At 36.9% G+C, this 26,646-nt stretch overlaps 1 protein-coding gene across 3 annotated transcripts; it reads left to right on the forward strand.

Annotated features, from left to right (window-relative positions):
• The first annotated feature begins 204 nt into the window (after positions 1 to 204).
• Positions 205 to 26,646, forward strand: LOC118750819 (PH and SEC7 domain-containing protein-like). Of its 3 annotated transcripts, XR_004994433.1 has the most exons (14): positions 205 to 297; positions 380 to 1,209; positions 1,283 to 2,689; positions 9,659 to 10,178; positions 10,350 to 10,890; positions 10,987 to 11,180; positions 12,075 to 12,267; positions 12,363 to 12,541; positions 13,538 to 13,635; positions 13,718 to 13,993; positions 14,084 to 14,221; positions 14,293 to 14,585; positions 19,034 to 19,431; positions 26,511 to 26,646. XR_004994433.1 is itself a non-coding variant. In XM_036485550.1 (12 exons), exons 2-12 carry the CDS (start codon positions 1,132 to 1,134, stop codon positions 26,530 to 26,532), a joined length of 4,110 nt encoding a protein of 1,369 aa, XP_036341443.1. In that variant the 5' UTR covers positions 205 to 297; positions 380 to 1,131; the 3' UTR covers positions 26,533 to 26,646. The 3 variants fall into 3 exon arrangements, 1 of the variants encoding a protein (XP_036341443.1); XR_004994432.1 differs by having other exon boundaries at positions 9,659 to 10,890; XM_036485550.1 differs by lacking the exon at positions 19,034 to 19,431 and having other exon boundaries at positions 9,659 to 10,890.

A 26,646-nucleotide genomic window follows, 5' to 3' on the forward strand; every position in this document is an offset into this window, starting at 1 on the left:
CTATTTTGTTTATATTTGCATTTTTTAATTTAAATTTTTATTTTTTTATTGCTTAATTTTTTGCTTTATTTTTTTATCTTTTGATTTTAATAAAATTTTTTTATTTCATGGTTTTTTTTTTATTAAAATTTATAATTTTTTTTTTAGTTTTCATTTTATATCAATATCTACTTTTATATTTATCAATAAACAACGTTTACTCCCCTCCTTTTTTATTAATATTCGACACGTCGTCTCTCCCAGTTTTAAAATGCTTACGTCTATCCGATGACTCGGTTACGTTAGAGCTGCGTCGTGGTAAGTAGTTGCTTCCGAATCCCTTCTGCCCTTTAAATCACTAATACTCTTAACGCTATCCTGCTTATCATACCAACCGTAGATCCCAAATTGAAGGCGCGACTCAAAGAACAGGTGGCCAATACGAAAAATCCCCATTACGAAGACATCGAACCATCACCGCACATTTACGACTACAAAGCAGCCAGTTGTCGATCGCCCACTTCACACCATCGCTCGTTGTCGCTGCAGGACTCTTACGAACCGCCACACAACAGCAACTCCAATTCATCGTCTTCGCCTGCGATACGTTACGCCAAATCGCCCACGCACTTGCCACACCGTCAAGGTTCGCTGCCAACGCCTGCGACGGCCAGCCAGCAACAGCAGGGTAATCATAGTCGCAGCTCTTCCGCCTCGTCAGCCCAGCTACAGTTTGGTGATACAAACGCTTCGGTAGCGGCTGGTGGTGGAAACGCAGGTGGTGCCACTTGCACATCGCCCACAAGTCGTCCTTCGCGCATTCCAACCGCTTTGAAAGCACCACAAAAGCCAACCGTGCAGCATTCGCCACAGCATAAACGACCGCGACCATCGCAAATTCCAACGAAGGCCGGTCCCGCGGGTGCTGTGGCAGCTACCAACGGCAACGCGCCGCCAAGCGGCAACGCGACGCAATCGTCTGTGCCTCCAACGGGTGGAAGTGGAAGTGCGCATTTGCAACATTCGAACAGTTATAGCGGCAATAGCACACGTTTCACGCAACAACAAGCAGCGGCGCACCAGAAGGAACGCGACGCTGAGCCAAACTCTGCGCCGCCACAGCCAGCGAAGGCGCCACGTTTCGAGGCGTACATGATGACTGGCGAACTGATACTGAATCTATCGAGAACTTCGCAAAGTAGTAACCTACTGCCAGGACACGCAAAAAAGGTACGTCTATGCTGCGTGCGATATCTCGTCTTCAAAAAGATTTAATTATTTGTTTTTCTTACCCTATCCATAGATCGATAGCTTGCGTGACTCACCACAACGTGCGGTCGTGGCTGCGCGCGCTAACGGTGCCCTGGCGCCTCGCGCCTCCGGTGAATCATCGCCCACATCATCCTCATCGGTGGATTCACCTACCCATACGGGCAGTTCGGAGTCGGCAGCCCACCATCAGAAAGATCGTGGCAAACGACGTCACCAACAACCGCATCACCATCTACTACAACAACAATTGGATAGCATAAACAACAGCTACAATAACAGTAATAGTGGTGGCGGAGGTGCGGGCGCTGTTGGTGCGACGGCCGATGATGCGCGCAAAGACGACACACTGTTGTTGTGTGAAGAGTTAGAGCGTGACGACGAGGAGTTAGGAGGAGGCGGCGGTGGCGGCGGCACCGACAATAATCGCAGACATCGATATCACCAACATCAAGCACATTCAGCGCGACGTCATCAGTACAGTCACCAGCAACAGCGTAGCAGCTACGAGCACGACGAAGGCGCTGACATCGAGGAGAACGAGGAGGATCAAACGCACTACGACATCACAAACATCGAAACGTACAATAGCGGCGGCATAGGCGGTGGCGATGTGTGTGGCGATGATGATGCCAGCGATCGTCAGTGCCTAGTGACGCATTATGGTGACGACGAGGATGACGATGGCGACGAAGGCGAAGGTGAGGACTTTGATGCTGAAGACGAAGACGGTTGTGGGGCTGAGCACGAAGACGAAGACTACTCTTCGAATTCGCTCACATCGGCATCGGCAAAGCAACGTTTGCGTGCGTTAAAGCAAAAAGCTGCTGCTGCGCACTACAAACACGCACAAAGTGTGGTACGCGCTAGCGGTGGCGGCGCCGCCTACGATTCGGTCGATTGTGCGCGGCAACACTACACCGGCGGTTATAACCAACACCACCACCACCATCATCATCATCAGCAACAGCAACAGCATCCACATCAACACCGCAATCAGCAGCATCGGCAACAGCAACGCGGCTCAGGGGGCTCGACTTCCTCATCGGCGACGGTGAAAAGCGACGGCATGGCCGGCTTAAACACCTCACCCGACGAGACTTCATTCTCAGTGCCCACCTCGCCGATTTCTTTGTCCACCCCGTTGATTGATAAGGACACGGCGAACTCAGTGCCCACCAGTCCGGAACCATCGAGCCTGGGTGCAGTGGGCGGTGGCGGCGGCGGCGGCGGCGCCGGTCATGATGGCGTGGTGCGGCGACACAATGGTGTTGTGCGTACATGCGATTCGGCTGGCTTTCGTACCAGCAAGTCGGAAGATCACTTGCAGCAGGTGCAGCGTGAAGGTATGGCCGCTGTGATACCGATCGATATTGATGAGGATGTGAATAGTTCGCTGAATACACTGCTCGATACGAGACAAGACTCTGAAGACTCGCAGGTAAGTCGTGGGCAAAAAAGGGGATTGGATTAAGAGCGGGTTAATTGTATTGATAGAGCTGTTGAATGGGGGAGGGTAAAAAAAGGATTTGCGAGGGTTCTAATTAAAATTGAAATTGAAAAGGATCGATTGTGTAAAATTGGGAATGTGAAAACAATTTCAAAATTGAGATTTCGAAAATTTAATATTTTCCCAATTATTTACATATAGTCGGTGCTACTGTAAAACGCTGTATATGATTGCTTCTGGCAATCGTTCATCTTCATCAGGCAAAGGTAGACAGCTTTGTCATTCGTTTATTAGGGTGTAACGATTTGCAGATGCATTCCGGTGCAAGTAAGAGACCATCAAAAGTGTCAAGGGTACTAATAGTTTTGCAGTATCGCCGACGATATGTATAAAAGAAAATTTTAAAATTATAGAAAAATGCTAAAATAAGCTTCCTATTTTTAGAATAATTATTTGACAAACTATACAGCATTTTTACGAAATTCAAAAAAATTATATTTTGTACCAAAATCAAATTTAGATTCTAAGTTTTGTATAAAACATATTGTCGTATTAATTAATGTGAAGTGGTGTATTAGATCTGAGTTACGGTTCGTTTTCTTTTTAATACACAACAAAATTGTGTTCCTCTAATGGTTGTCTACCAAAAAAAAAAAACAAACAAAAAATTGATTCGATAGTAATTTTATTGTACTCTGCTTATGATTGTTTGTATTGCTTAAATTATGAAGGATTTATTGCTTGTGAAATTATACTATTTGTTGTTTTTGTTGGTAGTTTGTTGACGCATTTGAGCAGCTGTAACGAATTTGTATGAAAAGAAACCTAAAATTATTTTATTTTTAACTGTGTAGTAGCGTTGTTAAATTTTACGATTAGTACAATTTTATTTGCATTAACATTGATTCGAAATTTATTATCTAATTCTAATTGTCTAATTTCATTCTAAGTCATTTCAATTTGTTGCAAAATACACTTTGCTTTGTTTGGTTTTAGATACAAATCGTTTTTATATTTTCGAGTTTGAATTTGTTTTGAATAGCTTAACGTTGTTTAGATCTAATAACTTAAGACAAAAGAAAACTGATCATATTTTAAAAAACGTTTATGGAATGTTTATCAGGAGATCTTAAATTATGCTGTATTTTGTTTTTTTTTTTTAAACCGAGCTTTCAAACGCTTTATTGAAATTTGATATGTAATCATTACTAAATTCCTTCGCAGTAGAGTACGTATACTTAGATTAGGTTTAACCTGTCGTCGAAAAGTTTAGGCGTCAGGCTCTGTGTGATACCGCTGTTTTTTTTTATGTTTAATCCTTGCCCTTATACCAATTTGTGGTAAGCTTTAATAGTGAAGAGTCTAGCAAGGTCAGAGTGATAGCCAGTAATCGTCTAGCCTAGTATTTCGTTTGTTTTGGCCCGTCGATGAAGTCGTCACTGTAAGGCACTGAAAGAACTCCAGCTTGCAGCGAATAGCGCGTATACATATGATTCTTCAAGATCCGCCTTTTTGCCTGATTTCAGCAAGGGGGTAGTCCTACCCCTTTTCTAAATCACAGGCATGATCAGGAAGGACTCACGTAGGCAAAGTTTCTTTTGCATTACAGGGCGATTATAAGAAAATTTAAATTTCCATATGTATTCAAATAAAAGTGTTTAACAAAAATAGAAAAAATCATAAAATCATTCAAAAATAAAGATTACAAAATTTTGGAAAATTTTATACTACGTATTAAAAAAAAAAATATTAAAAATGATTTCGGTTATGATAAAACAATTTAAAACTTAATAAACATACATATATCAAAGATTAAAAGATTTCAAAACTTATTTAAAAACTAGTGTTTTTTATGTAAACTTTAATAGAATTTAAAGATTTATTTTATTTAAGGTAAATTTTTCAATAAGCAATTTATTTCACCGTGGTTGAAGAATTTTAAAAAAAAAAAGTAATAAAAAAGTACATACTATTTCAGAACCAATTTCCGTGCTTTCTTGTCAAGTTTGCTTTGGATACAAACAGGTTTCGCTGCTGTGCCCATCTTCAGTCTATTTTACGAAAAAAAAAACTGATGATGGAGATTCATCTTCCCACTTTGTCGGAAAAATTAACCAACAAAAAAATAACACTTCCTTTAATGTTTTTAGTAATAAAGAAATCGAATAAAATATTGATACATGTACGTTTTTTAATAAAAGCGTTTTATGTGAATGTGAATTTTTTCGTAGAAAACTTTAATAGCATTTCTAATAAAACAATTTCATTAAGATGAAAAAGAGAATTTTGAAAATTTTTACTAAAAGGTTTTTCCAAACACATTTTTTGTATAGGTAAAGTTTTAACCAAAAACCAAGAAGTGATGCAAAATATTTCACCCTAAAAAGTTTTTAGTCAAAAATTAAAATTTATTGAACAAAAATTTTTAAGTCTCCTGATAACATTCCATATGCAACTACGATGTACGTAATTATCATTTTTTATATTAGTAGTAAACTTTACGATTTTTTATCCTCCTGTTGCTGTTTAACCATTAAAACTCTTGCTCTACTTACTACTACTTTTATTAAAACTACTAATATTCCTACACATTGTCTATGCCTCTCTCTAACGTTGTTATATATTTTTGTTTATATCTTTTCCACTTTTTTCCACTCTCTTCTAAACACAATTACTTACCTCTGTTTTATGTTCGAAATGCTTAAAAATGCCAAAAACATATTCGTACATACCGAACACACCAAACATACCAACTTACAATTCGTACACTCGAACCTGTTCTGTTTTGTTTCGCATTGGTTACTCCAACTCTTTTTAATGAGCTTTTAATTTTTCTTCGATTTTCATTTTGTGTGTGTGTTTTTTCGTTTTGTTTTTTGTTTTTTTTTTGTTCTGTCTTTGTCTTCCTGTGTATGTATGTGTATGTGTCTTTTAGCCATCTTCAACTACTACTACTCCGACTAACCAACCAAAGAATAAAGCAACAATGAAGTCAAAAAACAACAATAAAGCGTGGCTCCACTTTTTCACCACTTTTCGCCTCATCTTCTATTTCATCAACGTCATCGCCATCCGCTTCTGCAATCGCATCATCAGCATCATCATCATCTTCGTCTTCATCGGCGGCATTAAAAACGGCGCTCTTGAATGCTGCCACGGCTGCTGCAGCAGCAGCAGCAGCGGCTACCTCCTCTTCCTCGCCTACATCTTCGCCAACTCTGCTGCCATCATCGCCGGAGGCGACACTCCTCAGTCAACGCGATATCTTCAATAGGCGGCGGCGTAAAGTACGCATTAGCATACCGCGAATTGTGTTAATGGACGCAGAGACGGGTGTAGAAGCAACAACACCAACTGCAGCAGTGGGAGTGGGAGTGACAGTAGCAGCAGCAGCAGCAGCAACAGCAGCAGCGGAAGAAAGTGGTTGCAACAATAACAATAATAACTACAACATTACTAATACACTAACTATAAATGATATTGCCACTACTAATACCAATACAACAACAACAAGCAATACTGATACCGCTGTTAGTAATGCAGCATTCTCTTCAACTACACCAACTATTGTTACTACTTCTACAATAACAAAAACAACAACAACAACTGCATGTACTATGACAATAATAAAAACTGCAACAATAATAACCACAACCAACTCAACAATAACAACAACAACAGCTGAATATGCTTTTAAAAAGGTTGAGCATAATACATACATACGTACTCGTACATATGTACATAAATAAACCGAGATTGTAGCGTAAAGAAAAACTACAAAAAAAATATATATTTCATACATATTTTTACTGTTAAACAGTGTAGTTGCTATAATTTGCTTTATCAAATCGTTCAGAAACATTTTAAATTATTTGTTGTTGCTATATTTATATAAATGTACCTGTACTTATTGATTAGCGCATGCGCTTAGATCTACATAGATTCATAAGTATATATACATTGTTTTACAAGCATTTACTATGTAGTTTAGCAGTAGTTGTGTTTATTAGATATGTTAAATATTTTCGGTTGTATTTAGTTCGATAATCGTATTCATAGAGCTTGCGCCATTACATTTAAACAGTTGAAATATGAAGTGATACCTATTTCTATTTTAGTACATTCTTCATTACTCTTTTTCAAATTTAACCAAATCAGCCAATATTGCATACTCGAAATGAGGAGACAGTCAGTGTCAATTGTTAGTATACACCTTCTTCTGATATATTCACAATTGTTTTCATCAGCAATTTTTTCATTAATTACACAGGCCAAACCAAATTTAAACAATGTTATTTTGACTAAAATCCGAATCTGACCCTAAAGATATTAGATCGGCTCAAGTTTTCCAACGTATTCGCATAAAAAAATTTCCAACTGCTTTCAGTGTTCGGATAATTTTTTGATTTTGAGTAGATATAAAGTTCACATTTAAGAAAAAAAAATCACCAAAAAATTTCAAAATTCTTATTCAGAATTTCGAGAAAATTTTTGAGTTTGCATTATCGTAGTCCGTTCAATTCTAGTAAGTAAATTTCAAGTCGCTAAAACTTACCGTTGATTTTTTTTTTTTTTTTGTGGAGTGTGTTGCTCATTTTCGTCCAAATAAAAATATGCTTTTCTGAATTAATGTTTTACATTTTTATGAAATTTTTTTGAATATCTTTGAACTTTATATACAGTGTGAAACTTTGATTTATATATATTGTTTAGGTTATAGAATAAACTAAATAATCATAGATAATTAATGAAAAAAAATAATTCATCAAAATAAATATTAGTATATCTATTATACTAACATTGGACACTGACTGACGTACAGGAAAAAAGTTTGCCGTACAAAACATTTTTTTGGGTCGCCTTTTTTACATATTTTATTATAACTTCCGCATTTGTCGGTTCTTAACGTATGATGTATCAATGTTTTTGTCTCGATCCCCATTACCCCATTCTAGTACCAGCCCACAAGATTTCAATTCTTATCACCCTAATGTAGCACCCTAATGACAGTAAATTAAAGCTCCCCATAAATTATTGGCGAATGTAGGTGTCCCCGAAAAATGCAACACCTAGGCTCTGGTGGTTTTATTTAAGACCGAGATGATGGACTTGCCGATATCCCCTATAGTAGATCCTGATATATCTGATAGTTTTGTTTGTATTTGTCTTCCGAATGCTTTATGCCTAACATCCGCTAGAGCTGTGCATTCACAAGGAAAATCCTGGTTATTTTCTTCGCTACCTTCTAGTTTATAGCCGCGACAAGTTCTATTATATGGGAGCCGCATTCTCTCTGCTGTCTGTTTGTCTATGGGCTACAATTCTTAATACTTCTGCCCTTGGTCTGTTAACTAGGCCTAGTGTCTTCGTTCTGTTATAGTGAGGCCAGAGTTCCCTGGCTATTTTGCAAGTTTGTGTATCTGATGACCTGTTCCTTGCCAATCCCAGAAAATGCAAACCAATTTATCTTTGAACGACTCCGAGGGGGCACTGCTGTGCAACAGCCTCGGTTTCCTCCAACTAGGTTCCTGCCTTCGTCAAGTAATCGGCATTCTTATTTCCTTCAATGTTCCTATCGCCGGGAATCTAGACAAGAGTGACGCTTATTGGCGCAGACGAGAGGGTAGCGAACTAAAAAATCGTCACGGAAATGTGTGACACCTGCAATGCAACGGAAGTGCATAATTAAAATTCCGACGTAAATTTTTAGTTCATACATACATATATTGTACATCTCGATGGTCTTTTGCAATGGCGGTCAATGTGGGGTACTGATTGGCAGCGCGCGCTACCGTTCCGCATGGCCTGGGTTTAATACCGGTTCAACCCAACATCAAAAAATAAAAAACAAAAATTTGTTTTTTCTAATAGCGGGCGCCCCTCGGCAGGCAATGGGCAAACCTCCGAGTGTATTTCTGCTGTGAAAAACAGCTTCTCATAAAAATACAATCTTCGTTCGGAGTGGGCTTAAAACTATAGGTCCCTCCCCTTTTTATGACAACATCAGAAGCTCGGCCAAACCAAAACATACATATGTGGAAGCGCCAATCTCTGATTATTATTATCGATATGTACATACAGTTATGTGAAAAATAATAGGGACACGAAATTTTGACCAGTTTTGACAATTTTCCTTCTGTTCGTTTAATGTTTATTATATTTTTGTAAAAATGCATCTCAATGTCTAACAAAAACCACATCTAAGTCTAAATTTCAAACTGTGTAGAAAAATTTTGAAAAATTTTACAACGAACTTTTTATTAGGAATTTTTAGAAAAATTCCAAGCATGCAGTTTTATAGCCCATTAGGTTCTAGTTTAATAAAGTGCAAGTTTCAAGTGGTTAAGAATTCGCGTTGAGTTTTGATAATTTTTATTGCCAATTTTATTATTTTCTTCCAACCAAATAAAATTTGTTGACCATAAAAAAAAATATCAAAGGCATTAGCCAACAATAAAAAATATAACCAAAACTGGTCAAAGTGTCGTGCCCCTATTATTTTCCACATGACTGTACCTCTGTCCTATAAATACAATTATTTTTGTTTTTTATAAAAAAAAAGCTTACAACAATAACAGTTGTTATATTACGCAGCGCTAGATGCATACATACATATATAAAGTTTTATTTGATAAAAATTTCAGCCTTCGATATTTTTTTGAATCATCAATCGAAAATAAAAACACATTTTTATTAAAGTGTTAGAAAAAAACTTCACTCAACTTAGTATTTACTTTTCAATTTCTGTTTGTACATAAATAATAATAGCAGAAGGCAAAACAATCGATTATTGTTAGCTAAAAAATAGTAAACAATTTAGCATTTAGACTTGAATAGGTAGCAACAGCCAGACTACGTTCTACTCTCAGCTATTTTATCGCTTAGTTTGCTAATTCATATTTTTATTTCTCGCTCTCTCTTTCACTCTCTTTCGTTCGCGCGCAACTCTCACCGCTGCAGGGCTCCAATCGTGATCGCATCGTTTGGACTTACAACGCACCGCTGGCGCCACACCAAATACAACAATTGCAGCAACAGCAACAGCTGCAGCAACAACTACAACAGCAACAACAGCAGTATTCCAGCGCACACTATGGCGGCGGTGGCGGTGGTGGCGGTGGCGGCCACAACAATTCATCGCCGAATTCGCAGTCACATTCACACTCCCATTCGCATTCGCATTCACATTCGCATTCGCACTCGCATTCGAGTTCGATAAGTTCATCGCCACAACATTCAGCCGGCAGCCCTGCCTCACCTACATCTGTGTCCAGTTCGGTGATGTCATCGTCCGGTTCGAAGGGTGCGCTTGGCATAGGTGGCGCTTATGCGTTGAGTAGCAACAACAATGGTGGGCATCATCAGCAGCAGCAACAACAACAACAGCAGCAACAACAACTTCAACTGACAGCAAATGCAGCTAATGGCGGTACAAGTGGCGGCACCAGCGCAACCACGGCCACAACGGCTTTGCAAATGGGTTTGTTACAATGTCCTACTGGTAGTGGTAATGGTAGTGGTGGTGGTGGTGGTAATAATAGTCTTGCAGGTGGTGCCGGTTGCGACCAGAGCGTCTCCGAAGCCATCTCGAATATTTCTAGTCCCGACTATCAGGACGATGATAATTTATTGAGTTCTCGCGATCTTGCAGGCGGCATGGTACTTAGCGATCCCAGTGATTCGGATTCAACCATACTCGTGTCGGATACGGCGGCAGCAAGGCAAAAGCAGCAACAACATCATCAGCTACAACAGCAAGCACAAGCGCTACACCAACAACAATTGCAGCAGCAGCAGCAACACCAACAGAAGAGTGCTGGTGGCCAACAACAGAATTCCGAACAGCATAAACTAGTGATACAGGTGCGTGGCATCGATACCAGCAATAGTGCCTCAACACGCTCAGCCTATTCCGAACTGAAAGACTCCGAGGATGAATTGGCTACGTTGACGGATGAGCCATTGAACACCGTATTGACGGTGGCGGGCAGTGGCGATGGTTTCGGCGGCGCCGGTACGGGGCGAGATTCATCGCCACCCGTTTCAGATGATGGCAGCGATGTGGAGTCGTTACATTCCTATCATTACTCACCAAAGGCCGTAGATATGCCGTCGGCAATACGGCTGGCCAAAAGACTGTACTCCCTGGATGGTTTCAAGAAGAGCGACGTGTCGCGGCACCTCAGTAAAAAGTGAGTTGTGTAAATGTGCTTGATTAAATAAAAGCTCATAGTTTTAGGGGCGGTAGGATTTTCAACTTGAACTTTTGCGTTTTATGTTTGTTTTAGCAACGACTTTAGTCGCGCCGTCGCCGACGAATACCTAAAGTATTTCAGTTTTGAAAAGAAAACGCTTGATCAATCTTTGCGCGAGTTTTTGCAACAATTCTCGTTATCGGGTGAGACGCAGGAGCGGGAACGCGTGTTGGTACATTTTTCGAAACGCTTTTTGGACTGCAATCCGGGTACATTTAATTCGCAAGGTGAGTACTATGACATAGAAAAATACTGTTTTATTTTTATTTTTTTTCAAACGGGTTAGAGACCAGAACTTGCATTTCTAACCTGGAAAATAATTTCATTAAGTTAACTAGAAATCTTGAAAATCATTGACATTTTGGCAGTCTATAAAAGTTTCGAGACTTTCTAGTCTAAAATAATACCTCTATAACTTATGAGAAGATCAAGAAGTCCGCTCAAGGAGCGACGAGTGATCACAAAGCTACAGAAACTGGCAGAAACTAGTGGAACTTCTACTTACGCCAACGGTCAAGTTCGAATGGCTATCGAAAAGTCGAAAGTCTCCAAAGCCTTTGAACCCGACGGAATATGCATGCTGATGCTGTAGAGAAATTATCCCGCTGGATTGGTAAACCACTTCACCAACGTCTTCAATTAATAAGCACTCAGTCAACTCGTGCCTTTAACTTTAATTATTTGACTTTCAAGGACCTGGTTTCTACTTCTAAATTTTTTAGCTTGCCATACAGAAAATATTTCAGAGTACTTGTTGATAAGCTTACCTCTCGGCTTTTGTTTTCGCCTTATGGTACAGCTACATTGTTTTATTTCCCCCTCGCGCTTAATTTTTTGTCTCCGAATGGATGACTTCCTTGCGCAAAGGTAACCGGCAATCCGCTGTTTAGCATCGTGGCAATGGTCAACAGTTAATAGAGTTCAGATTATGAACACCATCACCAGGGCTTGCTTTCTTGCTGCCAAAAAGGTATTAGTTGAGAAAATTTAGCTAGGCCCCAAACAGAATGTGGTTGCATTTCCAAATTTGTTGTTTTTTAAATTTTTCTCCATTATCACTAATGCCTGTTTTCATTTCTAAATATAAATATATCCTTTATATTCTATTATATTTCCAACAGATGCTGTACATACTTTAACTTGCGCTATTATGCTATTGAATACCGATTTGCATGGCCAAAATATCGGACGTAAAATGACCTGCGCTGAATTCATTGAAAACCTGGCGGAACTCAATGATGGCGAAAATTTTCCCAAGGACGTTTTGAAGTATCTTTATCAGGCTATTAAGAGTCAACCGCTGGAATGGGCGCTGTAAGAAAATAATTATCTTTATTATTAAAATATTATCATTAGAGCTACATACATACATATTTTCATTTAAAATTTCTACATTTTACATTTTCCAGCGACGATGATTCTGCTGAATTGCAAAAGCAACGCGCCGACAATAATGTGGGCAATAGCACAAGCAACAGCCTAATCGGACAAAATCCATTCTTAGACATACCAGAGTCGTCATCGGCGATTGAATACAAAAAAGGTTATGTGATGCGCAAGTGCTGTTTTGATTCCAATTACAAAAAAAGTAAGTAAATGTTTGAGATTATTTATTTATTATATGTATATATTTTTTTTAATGCATAATTAGATAACATCGTCGAATATATCGATATCGACGATGAGCGAAAGCGATTGCAATGAGTCTATCGTAAAATATGTCCATAATCATTTCGATAACAACACGGATTATTATGTGAATTGATAGGGGTGCTAAAAATCGAATTTATGGATTATCGCTTGCAATTTCCAGAAAATAAAGTTAATCATTAGCTCTCATATTCTTCACTTTAAACCATAAAACAAAACTATACATCGATGAATATGCCAAAAAATATATATCATCGTTTAATGTGCAAAACTGCGAATAAACATAATGCAAAACCGCGTATATGAGGAGTAAATTTTACAGGAAATAATAAAAACTGCAATCTTATTCTAAAACGGTTCTCTCTTTTATGAAACAAAGCAAATTTCAGGCTATTTATTTATATCGATATTTTAGTATGAATGGATAACAATGGATTAATGCCACAAGCTTCCGATGAGCAAATCTCATTTTTGGCATACATGTTAGTTACGCGGTTTTACACTTTAAACGACGACATGTATGTATATGATAATATTTATGAAGTGTAATAATAGATGTATCGATAGAGGTATATAAGTAAAATATACCAATGTCGTTCCCACGACAGTCGGGTATACGTAACCGGAACGACCCAGATTTATATCTGGCCAAGGACTGTCACTCCAGCAACACTCCCCAAAAACCCTATGGGAAATTTGTATGCTGCTACAACAACAACAACAATATATCTGTAATAATATCGATTAAAGGATAATTAAATTAATTTATAAAAGTATCAAAATATACCTAAACAGAGACTGCATATTTTGTTTATTTTTTATGTAGTCCATTACTAGGATGCTTAGTCAAGATAGTTCATAAAAAACGGCACATTTGTTATCTTCCTTACATTATTTCGTACCATATTATTTGAATATTTTTTTACGCTTTTAGCACCCTTCGGTAAGCGTTCCTGGAAGATGTTCTACTGTACACTGCGTGATTTAGTGCTTTTCCTGCACAAAGACGAGCATGGCTTTCGTAAAAGTCAGGTGGGTGGTGTCGCTCATTTAACCTTATAAGAACGAATCATTTTTTTTTTTTCATATTTAAATAAATTCCACAATCTTTCAGATGTCCGATAATCTGCACAATGCAATACGCATTCATCACGCTTTAGCCACCAAGGCCACCGACTACACTAAAAAACAACACGTTTTCCGATTGCAAACCGCCGATCAAGCTGAGTATCTATTCCAGACTAGTGATTCCAAAGAGCTGCAATCGTGGGTGGAGACGATCAATTTCGTTTGTGCCGCCTATTCAGCGCCCCCACTGGAGGGTGGTGTGGGTAGTCAAAAACGTTTTCAACGTCCGCTGTTGCCCAGCACGCATACAAAGTACTTGATGGTGGGTAGACATGCATAATTTTTTTTTTTTTTTTTTTTGTTAGCAAAAACCAAGTTATAAACATTTTGTTTAACTTTATTTCGCAAGCAGAAAGAGCAATTAGAATCGCACGAACAACAATTGTCTCAATTAGAGGCTGCACTTGCAGATCACAAGAAAGGGCCCATACCAAACAAAGGACTGCCACTACAGAATTATAAAGAAAAAGAAAACTACTTGCAATATGAGGTGAGTTATTTGCATGCGAACGTATTTCTCCTGTACACACCACACCACATAAAAATCTTTCCGTTTAACAGATACGCCGCTATCGTGCTTATGTGTCAATTTTAGCTGCTAAGCTACTTGCCGACCAACAGCAATTGGAGGCTGCGCAACAACAACAACAACAATTAACAAGCAACGAAGAATTGGATAAATTTTCCACGAGTGGTGGAGGTGTGGTAGGCGGAGCTGTGATTGGTGCGCGGCAACAGCAGCCGCCACCAGCGTATCCACAACAATTGCAATTACAACAACCGACTGCACAGTCGCCAACAGTACAACAACAGCAGCAACAGGCACAGCCACAACAACAACAAACTTCAAACAGGTATAATTATCAGCAACAAGATATTGGCTGACGGGTAATGGGAGTTTTCTCAGCTTGTGTGGTTTAATTGTATTACAAAGTCTAGCCCCGCTCTTTTTATCTTTTTTATATTGGTTTATTTGTTTGTTTTTTTCTTTAGTTATAAGCTTTGGAGCTGTGCATTGATTGGCTTTATTATTTGTATCATATTTGCTTTACTTACTGTTGTTGTTATCACCTGTTTTGGCTACTTACGTGAAGCGCCTACATGCCTTTTTCGCTTTGTTTATTTTTACAACTTTACTACTACTACTTGTTGTACCATTAATTATTTAATCGAAACTCGAGTGTAGTAAATGCGTCTAACTGACTCGAAAATTAATTTCTTAACCCCTTTCATTTAAATAAGAGTTTGCTAAATCGATTGTACCTTTCTGAACTAAAGTAGCTATCATCCATAAGCCAATACACTGTTTGTATTCCCGTTAAAATATGTAAGTACGGTTTAAAGAACCTGGACAAGCGTCATCTTTTTTGTTAATCTGGCCAAGGTAAAAAGGGACAGCGCCACCTTGGTACCCGAAGAGCTTGTAAGTGTATTCATATTTCTGAATGCTTTTCGAGTTAGTCATAGCGGTAGGCTTTTATTGTAACTTAAGTGTGCACATCGAAGCAAGGGTGTGTTTCTTTTTTTATGCGGGCTCTATAATGCTTACCAATATTGTCGCCATCGGAATTGCCATGACCTAAACCTAAGAAACACTTCAGCAGTCTGCAAGATGGTAAGCCTACCTCCAAATCTTCCCGCCAAATCCTGTACAGATTTCCATTTCGGAAACGTCTAGGATTTATAGTAATTGTTGACAGTGAAGATAACTTTTGCCGACAACAATTAGCGAACTCTGTTGTCTGACAGTTACATCTTCGATGTTCCACCGCTACATGGAACTTGATGTCTAATAATCCTAACTTCAAGGCCCTCTTAGCCTTAATACGCTCAAGTAAATTTCGAGTATAAAATTTCATCAAACAGCTTGTTTCCAGCGTCACTTTTCGGATCTATTTTCTACTTTGAATCAAACATAGCGGGACTCTGTTTTTACAAACATATTTCCACTCGACATTAAATGACACAAAATAATATAGATTTCACAAATACCTGTGTCATAAAGTGAATGTGCATTTTCATAGTAAAGTAATAAAGTCGACTCTAAACTTAGTTGCAGCTTGTTTGACAAATGCTGCCACTAACTTTAGTGCCGACTTTCTTTTGACTATAATAATAGTCCGTTGACATAAATTTCTTGTCATTTGAATGTCCAGTGGAAATTCGGTATAATGATTATTTTCTGTTACCGTAACTACAATTTAACCGTAAAAATTTATGTAGGAAATTTTGGTTTTAATTATCTTCTTTTAGTTATTAAAAGCTTTTTCCGAGCCTTTTTCTGCTTCATAAATATCTAAAAATTATTTTTAATTTTGATTTTGTTTTCCTATTTTAACGGCTTTGTGCCTCTGTACATAATTAAAACGCTTTTTTAAATACATTTATGTGCGTAAACATATTGTAAATATTATTTTTTCTATGTTTTTTAACCCTCTATATGACATAACATATTTGAATGAATTTTTTAAGACTTAAGTCAACGTCGGTTAACTAAGCAAAGTAATTAAAAATATATACATATATTTCGAAAGCTAAAATACATTAACATTCTTCGATCAAACCGTTGGGAAATTTTTTTAGTATCGACCAAATATTTTAAGTAGTATCTAAATAATAAAAATCCCACAAATTAATTTCAACTTTAAAAAATTCAAAACTTATTTTTGAACCACAAAAACTGTGAAAGCTCTTGAGTGAAAAGCATTTGCAAAAAATTTAGAAAGAGAAAATTATAAAAACGTTAAAATAAAGAAAGTTAAAGTCAATAAAAATAAAGTTAAGCATATAAAAATTAAAGCAAATTAAATAACTAACCTTAAAAAAAGTGCATCACATGCAAATTGATTAGATTTAAGTTACAAAAGAAAAAAAAACAAACAATAATAAGACAAAAATTGTTCAATTCAACACGCAGAGAGAAGCACAAGACAAAAATTACAATTAAACTTAGATGAAGACAAAAAATAAACAGTTTTGTAGTACATAGTGCAGTAAAAAAGTAGTATATAGAATGTTTCAAATTTACTTGTTTTAGCAGGTTAGCGGTAGGTACGCCGTCACACTCACCAACATACATATAGCAAAATATGCGAAAAAAAAAAAAATAAGGTTCAACAATAAAATTGAGAAAGCATGCAATAACGATATACATAAATAATCGTGTAATTTCAGAAAAAAAAACTATTTAAAAATATATAATTCATACATTTTACGCACTTTTGATTTGTATGTATACATACTCATATTATAGTAGTAGTAAAATAAGTTCATAATACATATTAACAAGCGTGAATTCATGAAGGTAAGAAAACAAAAACAAAATTAAAAAATAGCGTTCAACGTTCAAAAACAACACAGGGGTCATGGACCTTTTTAGATCACAAAACTCTACAGCGAAGTTAGTTGCAGCTTTTAAACATAATTTTCAAGGAAATATCTGTCAGAAAACGGCAACTAACTTTAGAATTTATTTTGTTTGTTTCGACTATCAATCAATATGTCCCAGTATCTCTTGATTAAAAAAGGATAACGTCATTATTTATTTAGACACACAAAAAAATGACACAAATTTTGTCTGTTGCATTAAAATTTACCATGTAACCAAACAGGTTTACTTTCAAAATGACATGTATGCATAAGAAAAAAATAAATAAATAATAATACAATTTAAGTAAATTTAGTGGCGAAATTAGTTTGCCAATGTAGCACAAAAACACACATGAAATAGTTCACCGTTTAATTTTTATTTGTTTTTTTTTAATTGAACAATTTTTTATTATTATTATTGTTTTTTTTTAATAAATTATCGTTTATTGTAATTTATCGTTTTTTTTTTTGTATTCATACGTTTTACGTTGCAAATTTTTCCGCGTTCATCTCTTTAATTTCTTTATTCTTTGTCACTCTCGCTACACTTATTTTTTGCTGGAAATACGAACAATATGATCTCAACAATGTTATCCCTCAATTCTACTGGTGAGCTTTGTTCAAAAATAGAATAGAATTTTAAAACGTAAATGAAAGGGGGGGCATACCAGTTCCATCTTTTCATAGCCCAATAGTTGAGAGCTACACATTTCCACATTTTCTGAGCATATGAATTACTCGCCGGCAGCACATGATCCAAAGACAAATAAACTAGCCGGATTAGTTGTAAAAATTAGGAATTAAAAATGGTGCTGATATCGCTTGTGCATGACTTACTCCAAAGCTAATCATTCCCGCGATGAATACCAAGCTACCACGAAATTAACTACTTTGTTCCTTTTCTTTTTACTAAAATCGTGTAAAATTTTCTTTACCTTTTAGATAATAGAAAACCTGTCATGGGATGGTATTTGAGAAAATTAATTAAATTCATTATTAATTTCGTGGAGACAAAATATCATGTTTTCATTACCTTTTTGGTTAGGTAGATTCATGTTCCGAATTGCAACTAAAAATCGATTCTCAGAAGGTTCATTAACCTATTCTTCGAAGTAAAGCAATCAAAAATTACTTATGTACACTACCACAAAGCAAATTAACCAAGCTTCTTTTTTGAACTAAATTTTTCAATACAAAATTATTATTTTTTTGTTGAGGATGTAAGCCATTAAATAAAATCAGTACCGATAACAATATAAATTTTTCATATTTATTTTTTTTTTTTTAGTTCTGGATCATTTTATTTTTCTTCAATGCTGAGTGCTGATGACCACGCTCAAATAATTTTATTTTTTTCATAAACTACCAATAATTGTGTAATGTGCAAATAAGTATAGCGTATTTTTGTTTGTTAGTGTTAGTTCAAACTGTATTATTCAAATTCATTACAAATCTCGTTTTACTAAAAATAGTTTTTATGTTTTTCATGAAAAAAAATCGTCACTAATCAATTGCGCTTCAATTCATTTGTTTAGTATTTTGTTGTTAGGTGCATATGTTTTTGCGCTTTAATGCTTAAAGCTGGCAATGTAAAGTTCTTATTTCGAAACTTTGCAAGAAAGTTCAGTTTTTTTTTTTTTACTTACATTTTGTTCCTTATATGTTTGATTTTGCAATTTCGTTGCTTATATATATACATACATGTATCTACATACATATATACAATATTTATGTATGTACCTGTAATATATGTGCATATGTATTTGTGCGGTTGTTGGCATCAATTACATTGCAATTAAAACCAAATTGAATATTTAACCAGTACGAGTACACACCAAATTGGTTATCACCTGCAAATTGTCTTCTTTTTTCTTTCTCTTTTTCCCTATTTGTTTTTTTTTTTTTGTCTCCTCCCAATATAAATGCCTTGCAGATGGTTATGTGGTTGCGCCTGGTGGTCAATGCTGTTTTGCTAAACAGTGGTTGTGAAGCAAAGAAGGAGAGCTAAATAAAAATTAAAAAAATAAATAATTAAAATGTCCTTAATTAACCTACAGTTCATACCATGAATCATACACGAATTCGCTCGGCTAATTCAAGCATAATGCGTATAACACTTACCCACCAACCAACCAACACTCCCACTAATGCACATCCCTCAACTTTACCGGCTTCATTGATCTTCCAACAACTCCACACCAATCCAACATCTCAACCAGCCGCTGTTCCATGTGCAAAATGTGCCAAAATTTTTATATATGAAAATCGGTATTTTCTGTATTTCGCAACCTTGAAGCGCTCGAAGTTTAAATGTGTATAAGCATAGTGCAGGTAAAAAAAAAAACAGAAATGTGTATCGCAAGTTAGTTTTAAATGCTTTCTTTGTTGTTTTATTAGCTTCCCGTAAATTGTTTTCGGTTGCAGTCAGTACTCGTTTTGTCACTCAGAAATACATATTTGCTTTAATTTTTGTAGTGGTTTAATTGCATATATAATTTAATTACGTTAAACGACTATAACGTTGTATAGTATGTTTTAGTTTTTGCCAATAAGAGTTATGTATATCATAGAAATAAGTTTTAGTTCTTGTTTTAAGAAAAGAAAAAAAATCGATAGAAAGCACAAACAAAAAAAAAAACGCCAAACATTCGATACTGAAAATTTTAGCGTAGCATTTTTTTAGGTGGCAACCCTATTAAAATTAATTTGTATTAAGAACTGTTAATCAAAACGGTTTGCTGAGTACCCACAATGTAATATTTTGCCTTCTTAAGCTATGTGTATTTCAATATAATTTGTTAGATGGCAACCCTTATAAAAATTTTTCAATGTATCGATGGTCCTGTGCAACACAACGACACAATTCAAAATTCAAAAAATAAAAACTGTTCCTTGTCGAATCTTATCTTTTGTACTTACTTTAGCAATCCTTACTGCTTAGGTACTTTGGTAAGGGATGGAAATGGATTAGACAAGGATTAGAGACAAGAGCCACTTAACAGTAGTAACAGTTTTTATTTTTTGAATTTTGAATTGTGTCGTTGTGTTGCACAGGACCATCGATATGTACATACTTAAAATATGAACCATTTTTCTTTCGACACTCCGCATCCGCAAATCAAAATTTTTTTTTTATGTTAATTTTATTTTCTTTTTAGATTAATTTCTTTTAAATTATTTTTATTTTGATAGTAATTTTTAAATTTCTTTAAAATTATTATTTTTTTCAGTTCATCCTTTTAGTTGTTTTATGTTTCTTGTTTTATTATTTGTATTTTTTTATTTTGTTTTTAATACATTTCCATTTGTGTATTTTTTTTTAGGGTTCACTCAAATTTAGAGCCGTTTTCTCAAGTATGCTTTAAAATTTGTCCGCCCGTTAAACACAAATTGTGTGATGATGATTGCAATCCCATTTATAAAAATTTTCTGTCACGTATAGTTTTTAAGAAAAAAACTGTTGAACTGAAAAAAAAAATTAAAAAAAAAACCCGTATTAATGTAAGTAAAATTCGTCTGATGAATTCTACATCATGTCGATAAGTGAAAAAATCGTTGAAAAGTAAAAGAAATTTTTGATTGAATAAATGCCACTTCAATAGTTTTTTTCTTAAAAAACTAGACGTGCTATAAAAATTGAGTAAACTGATTTTAAATCAGCTTAAAAAAATCTATAAGATGAGATCAGTCCTGTTTTCGAGATCAAAGTCCTTAAAATTTTGTTGTACCTTGTTATTTTACTACGTGACTGAGGGAGCACATTTTACGTTATTCAGCTATTATTTTCAAAGTGATTTAAATAACACAGTTAGTATTTGACTTAAAATTTAAAGAATTTATCGTACTGAATTGTAGCCATAAATTCCTTAATTTCACTCCATGTAGTGAGCTGTAAATGTGCCGTAGTTTGGGGAGGTCAACTCTATTTACGCATAGACGTTCTTTTTTTCCACCACACTGCGGAAGAGATATTTGTTTTTGGTGTCAAATCGTGAGCACAAACAAATTCTATGGGTTTAAATTTTTAAGGACACATATTGCCAGACGGCGGTAACTTGGCGACAAATACCAGCTTGCAACGCCATCTGGTGATGAACAGTCGCCGCATAATTGAATACGTCAGAGTGGCGCCACCAAATCTCTCTCTCTTTCTGTCGTAACCAAAGGCTCCACACTTCTGATTTGTTGCTCACGTTGCATAGGGGGCGTGAACGTGGATGCAGGTGGAGGGATTGCACCTCACTATATGTATGCATACCAAGAAGAAGCTGCTCATGATAAAATTTTTAACAGCATTGAATGTAGCAATATTTTTTCCGTTTCACATTTCATATTCATGTCTGAAGTGTAAGAGGGAACAATAAAATGGAATTAAAAATTAATTAATTAATTTGTTTCATTAGTTAATCGAAAATCCACCCTGTGTTTTTATAAATTTACTAAAAAAAATTATGTTAGAGAAAATATTTGTTGAAAATTTCTTGAAAAATTTCCCTAGCATATTTTTTTTTTAAGAAATATTTTCAGTAAAATTTTCAGTTTTACGATTTTAACTCCAATAAAATTTGTTTGACAAAACTTGTTTTTATTTACTGTTTTTTTTTTTAATTAACAAAGATGGCGAAAAAAACGGCAGCTACACATATATCGGGAAATTTTTTGTACTAAATTAAAAGAAATCAAATTTTTTTGGTCACAAAAATGTTTTCCGAAAATTTTTTGGAAAATGTCCTTTTATTTTTTCTAAAAAATTTGTTCAATATAATTTTCTGGTATACGATTTTAGGTACAGTTACAAAGTTTTTTTATTTTTTTCAACAGTATTTTTCCGAAAATTTCTTGAACTTTTTTTTTTTAATTATTGCAATATAATTATCAGTTTTATGATTTTAACTACAATTAAATTTTTTTACAAAAATAATTTTTTCTGGCATTTTTTTTTTTAATGTCAGCAGTCATGAAGCATCGTGAAATTTCTGTAGTTACAAATTGTCCTAGAATTTGTTTTTTGTATACTTTTTTATTTTTTCAACAGTAATGGCTCCGTGCGCAGAAGTGGAAAACTTTTGACTGCCATTCACCTGGGAGTGGCCAGAAGCGATTCTTGTGCGTACGGTTCAAATCGCAGCTCACAACGTCCGGATATTTATATCCACGTATCCTCTGGGTAGCAACCAAACACCCGTTTGGGAGCGAGCTAAAGTGAGAAGGCGTAAAACTTCGCGTGCGCTGGGTTTGGGTCCCGCCACGTTAAAACCCCGCCCAATGAAAAGAAGCAAACAGCCTCGGATGAGACCCCCTTTTTCTGATGACGACCACGGCAAACGTATAAAGGACTATGATTTAAGGGTATGCACCTGGAATATCCGGACCCTTAATGGGGAAGGTGCCTCTGCCCGGCTGGTTGATGTCCTCGGGAAGACAAAGGCTGACATCACCGCCATCCAAGAAATGCGATGGACGGGGCAAGGTAAAGTAAGCGTGAAGCCTTGCGACGTCTACTACAGTTGCCACGTAAAGGAGCGCAAATTCGGTGTTGGATTCGTGGTAGGAGAAAGACTCCGTCGCCGAGTACTGGCGTTCACCCCGGTGGACGAACGTCTAGCCACAATCCGCATCAAAGCTAGATTCTTCAACATCTCGCTCATCTGCGCCCATGCCCCGACGGAAGAGAAGGATGAGGCGTCCAAGGATCTCTTCTATGAGCGCTTGGAACGTACATATGAGCGCTGCCCCCGACACGATGTCAAAATCGTGCTTGGCGATTTTAATGCCAAGGTGGGCAAGGAAGGGATCTTTGGCGCCACTGTCGGAAAATTCAGCCTCCACGACGAAACGTCCGATAACGGACTGAGGCTGATCGACTTCGCCGGGGCCCGAAATATGGTAATATGTAGTACTAGGTTCCAGCATAAGAACATCCACCAAGCTACATGGCTGTCTCCAGATCGAAAAACGAGAAACCAAATCGATCATGTTGTGATAGACGGAAGGCATGCTTCAAGCGTTTTGGACGTACGTACACTCCGAGGGCCAAACATCGACTCGGACCACTATCTTGTTGTAGCCAAGATACGCACCCGCCTCTGTGCAGCAAAAAATGTGCGCCCAACAATGCAAGGAAAGCTTAACGTCGAAAAGCTGCAATCACAACAGACGGCCAATTTATTCGCCACTCGACTCACACACCTGCTCTCTGAGAGCACTCTTCAACAATCCGACGTACGCGAGCAGTGGAACCACATTTCCCGATCATTAAGTACCGCCGCCGAAGAAGTAGTTGGATTTCAGCGAGCCCGAAAGAACAACTGGTACGATGAGGAATGTCAAGAAGCCGCAGAGAAAAAAGATGCCGCCTACAGGGCCACGCTGCGATCAGGCGCAACGCGAGCCATGTGGGATCGTTATAGGGAACTGAAGAAGGAAGCGAGACGTATTTGCCGCAATAAGAAGAGAGAGGCCGAAATACGTGAGTGCGAAGAGCTTGAGATGCTGGCCGACAGGAAGAACGCCCGAAAATTCTACCAGAGGGTTAGGCGACTTACGGAAGGTTTCAAGACCGGGGCGAACTCCTGTAAGAACAACAATGGCGACCTAGTGACCGATGTCCAGAATATACTTAAATTGTGGAGGGAACACTTTTATAACCTACTGAATGGTAGCAGCGCTGAAAGTAGTGAGGAAGACGAACCCGAGTCCCCAGTCGATGATGATGGAGTAGCTGTCCCACCGCCTGACTATGACGAGGTACGAATAGCGATTACGCGGCTGAAAAACAACAAAGCTGCTGGAGCTGACGGCCTGCCAGCCGAGCTATTCAAGTACGGCGGCGAGGAGCTGATGAGGTGCATGCATCAGCTCGTATGCAGAATATGGTCAGATGAACGCATGCCCGACGACTGGAATTTAAGTGTGCTCTGCCCAATCCACAAGAAAGGCGACCCCGCCATACGCGCCAACTACCGCGGAATTAGCCTTCTAAGCATAGGTTACAAGGTCTTATCGAGCGTATTGTGCGAAAGACTGAAGCCCACCGTCAACGAGCTGATTGGACCTTATCAGTGTGGCTTTAGGCCTGGAAAATCCACCATAGATCAGGTATTCACAATACGCCAAATCTTGGAAAAGACCCGCGAGAATAGGATCGACACACACCATCTATTTGTCGATTTCAAAGCCGCTTTCGACAGCACGAAAAGAAGTTGCCTCTATGCCGCGATGTCTGAATTTGGTATCCCCGCGAAACTAATACGGCTGTGTAAAATGACGTTGAGCAATACCACCAGCTCCGTCAGAATAGGGAAGGACCTCTCCGAGCCGTTTGATACCAAACGAGGTTTCAGACAAGGGGACTCCCTTTCGTGTGATTTCTTTAATCTTATGTTGGAGAAGATAATAAGAGCCGCAGAACTGAACCGCTCAGGCACAATACTTTATAAGAGCGTACAATTGCTGGCGTATGCCGACAACATCGATATCATCGGTAAAAACAAGGGCTACGTCTGTTCTGCCTTCTCGGGATTGGATAGAGAAGCAAAGCGAATGGGTCTGGTGGTGAACGAGGACAAAACGAAGTATCTCCTGTCAGCACACAAACAGTCAGAGCATACGCGTCTTGGCACCCACGTCACTGTTGACAGTTACAAGTTTGAAAAAGTAGACGACTTCGTTTATTTGGGAACCAGCATTAACACCAATAATAATGTCAGCCTTGAAATCCAACGGAGAATCACTCTTGCCAACAAGTGCTACTTTGGGCTGAGTAGGCAATTGAGAAGTAAAGTCCTCTCTCGTCGTACAAAGATCACACTCTATAAGTCACTCATCATGCCTGTGCTGGTGTATGGCGCGGAAGCATGGACAATGAAAGCATCTGATGAGGCGGCTCTTGGAGTTTTCGAGAGAAAGATTCTGCGAAAGATTTACGGACCTTTACGCGTTGGTGATGGCGAATATCGCAGACGATTTAATGATGAGCTGTAGGAGCTTTACAACGATATAGACATAGTGCGGCGAATTAAAATTCAGCGGCTCCGCTGGCTTGGCCATGTCGATCGGATGGACAGAAACGCTCCTGCTCTGAAAATATTCAACGCGGGCCGCGATGCTGGTAACAGAGGAAGAGGGAGGCCTCCTCTGCGTTGGAAAGACCAGGTGGAGAAGGACTTGGCTTCACTTGGCATTTTCAATTGGCGTCAGTTAGCACAGAAGAGAAATGACTGGCGTGCTGTTTTGGACTCGGCCAAAATCGCTTAGGCGGTTACAGCGCCAAATAAGAAGAAGAAGAATGGCGAAAATAATAAACTTTTTTTGTATTTAATTATATATTAAAATTTTTTTTGTATTAAATTAAAATAAATAAATTTCTTTGTCAAAAAATGTTCCTTATTTTTTTCTTTATTTATCTATTTATTGATTTATTTTAACAGTAATGCCGAAAAATAACGGCATCGTTCCCATTTTGGTATTAAATAGAAAGTATTTTTTTTTATCAAAAAAATTTTTTCTGAAAACTTAAAAAAAATGAGTTTTTTTAATCACAAAAATCTTTTTTGAAAACTAAAAAAAAAATTATTAATTTTTTCTATTTTTTTCTATAATTTTCAGTTTTGCAATTTTAACTACAGTTAAAATTATTTTGCAAACAACCTTTTCAGTGCATTTTTTAATTTTCAACCGAAAAAAGACATGGCTGTGCGATTTTTTGTAAAAAATGAAAATAGTTAAAATTTTTTTACACACAAAATGTGTAAAATTAATTCAGATGACATTCGTAACCAGATAAACCCATATATTTAATCGTCTTAGCTTTCAGATAAATTACTGATTAACTGCAATATATAGGGTGATCCATCTAGACTTTTTCTATTTTAAATAAAACACTTAAAACAGATCTGGATGTCGGAATCTTTTTTCTATCGCCCGAAAAAATAATCTCTGATATTTACTATTTACTTCATTCAAAGGTTCAATTTCAGTCAACAAAAAGGCAGTTATCAAGGTGTGGTAGCGCTCGTTATTTTCGGTTATGTTCTCTCTGCGGCCAAGATTTGAAGGTCTAGATGGATCACCCTATATAAATATTTATATATGTACCCACATAGTGTGTACATATATGTTGTTTAAATTTCGCTTTTTGTTTGTAGATCTTAATTTTTTTTTGTATTTATTTTTTCTTTTCCGCAATGGTTGTGGTTTTTGCTTAATTGAAGGTAAATTATTTTCTAGTTTATCCAGTCAGTAGCACTAGAATAGTTTGCTAGGCGTAATTTTTTTAAATACATTTTATTTATACACAAAGATATTTATTTACATATGTGCACAAAAACTTGCATTGTACATACATATTTAATTTTCTAAAAACTTTTATCTTTTTTCGTTCTTTTTTATTTTTAATTTTGCAATTACAGAAAAAAAGAGAAAAAGAAATGAAGGACCCCATATATACAAACACTTGCAACTCCATCAGAGAGCTTTGTACAGGAATGAGCACACACACACACAGACACATAGACCTGCTGTAGCAAAAGCACGCCATTGAGTGAA

The sequence above is a fragment of the Rhagoletis pomonella genome, unplaced genomic scaffold, assembly GCF_013731165.1.
Source record: "Rhagoletis pomonella isolate Grant_MI unplaced genomic scaffold, Rhpom_1.0 Rhpom_scaffold_00414, whole genome shotgun sequence".
NCBI lineage: Eukaryota > Metazoa > Arthropoda > Insecta > Diptera > Tephritidae > Rhagoletis > Rhagoletis pomonella.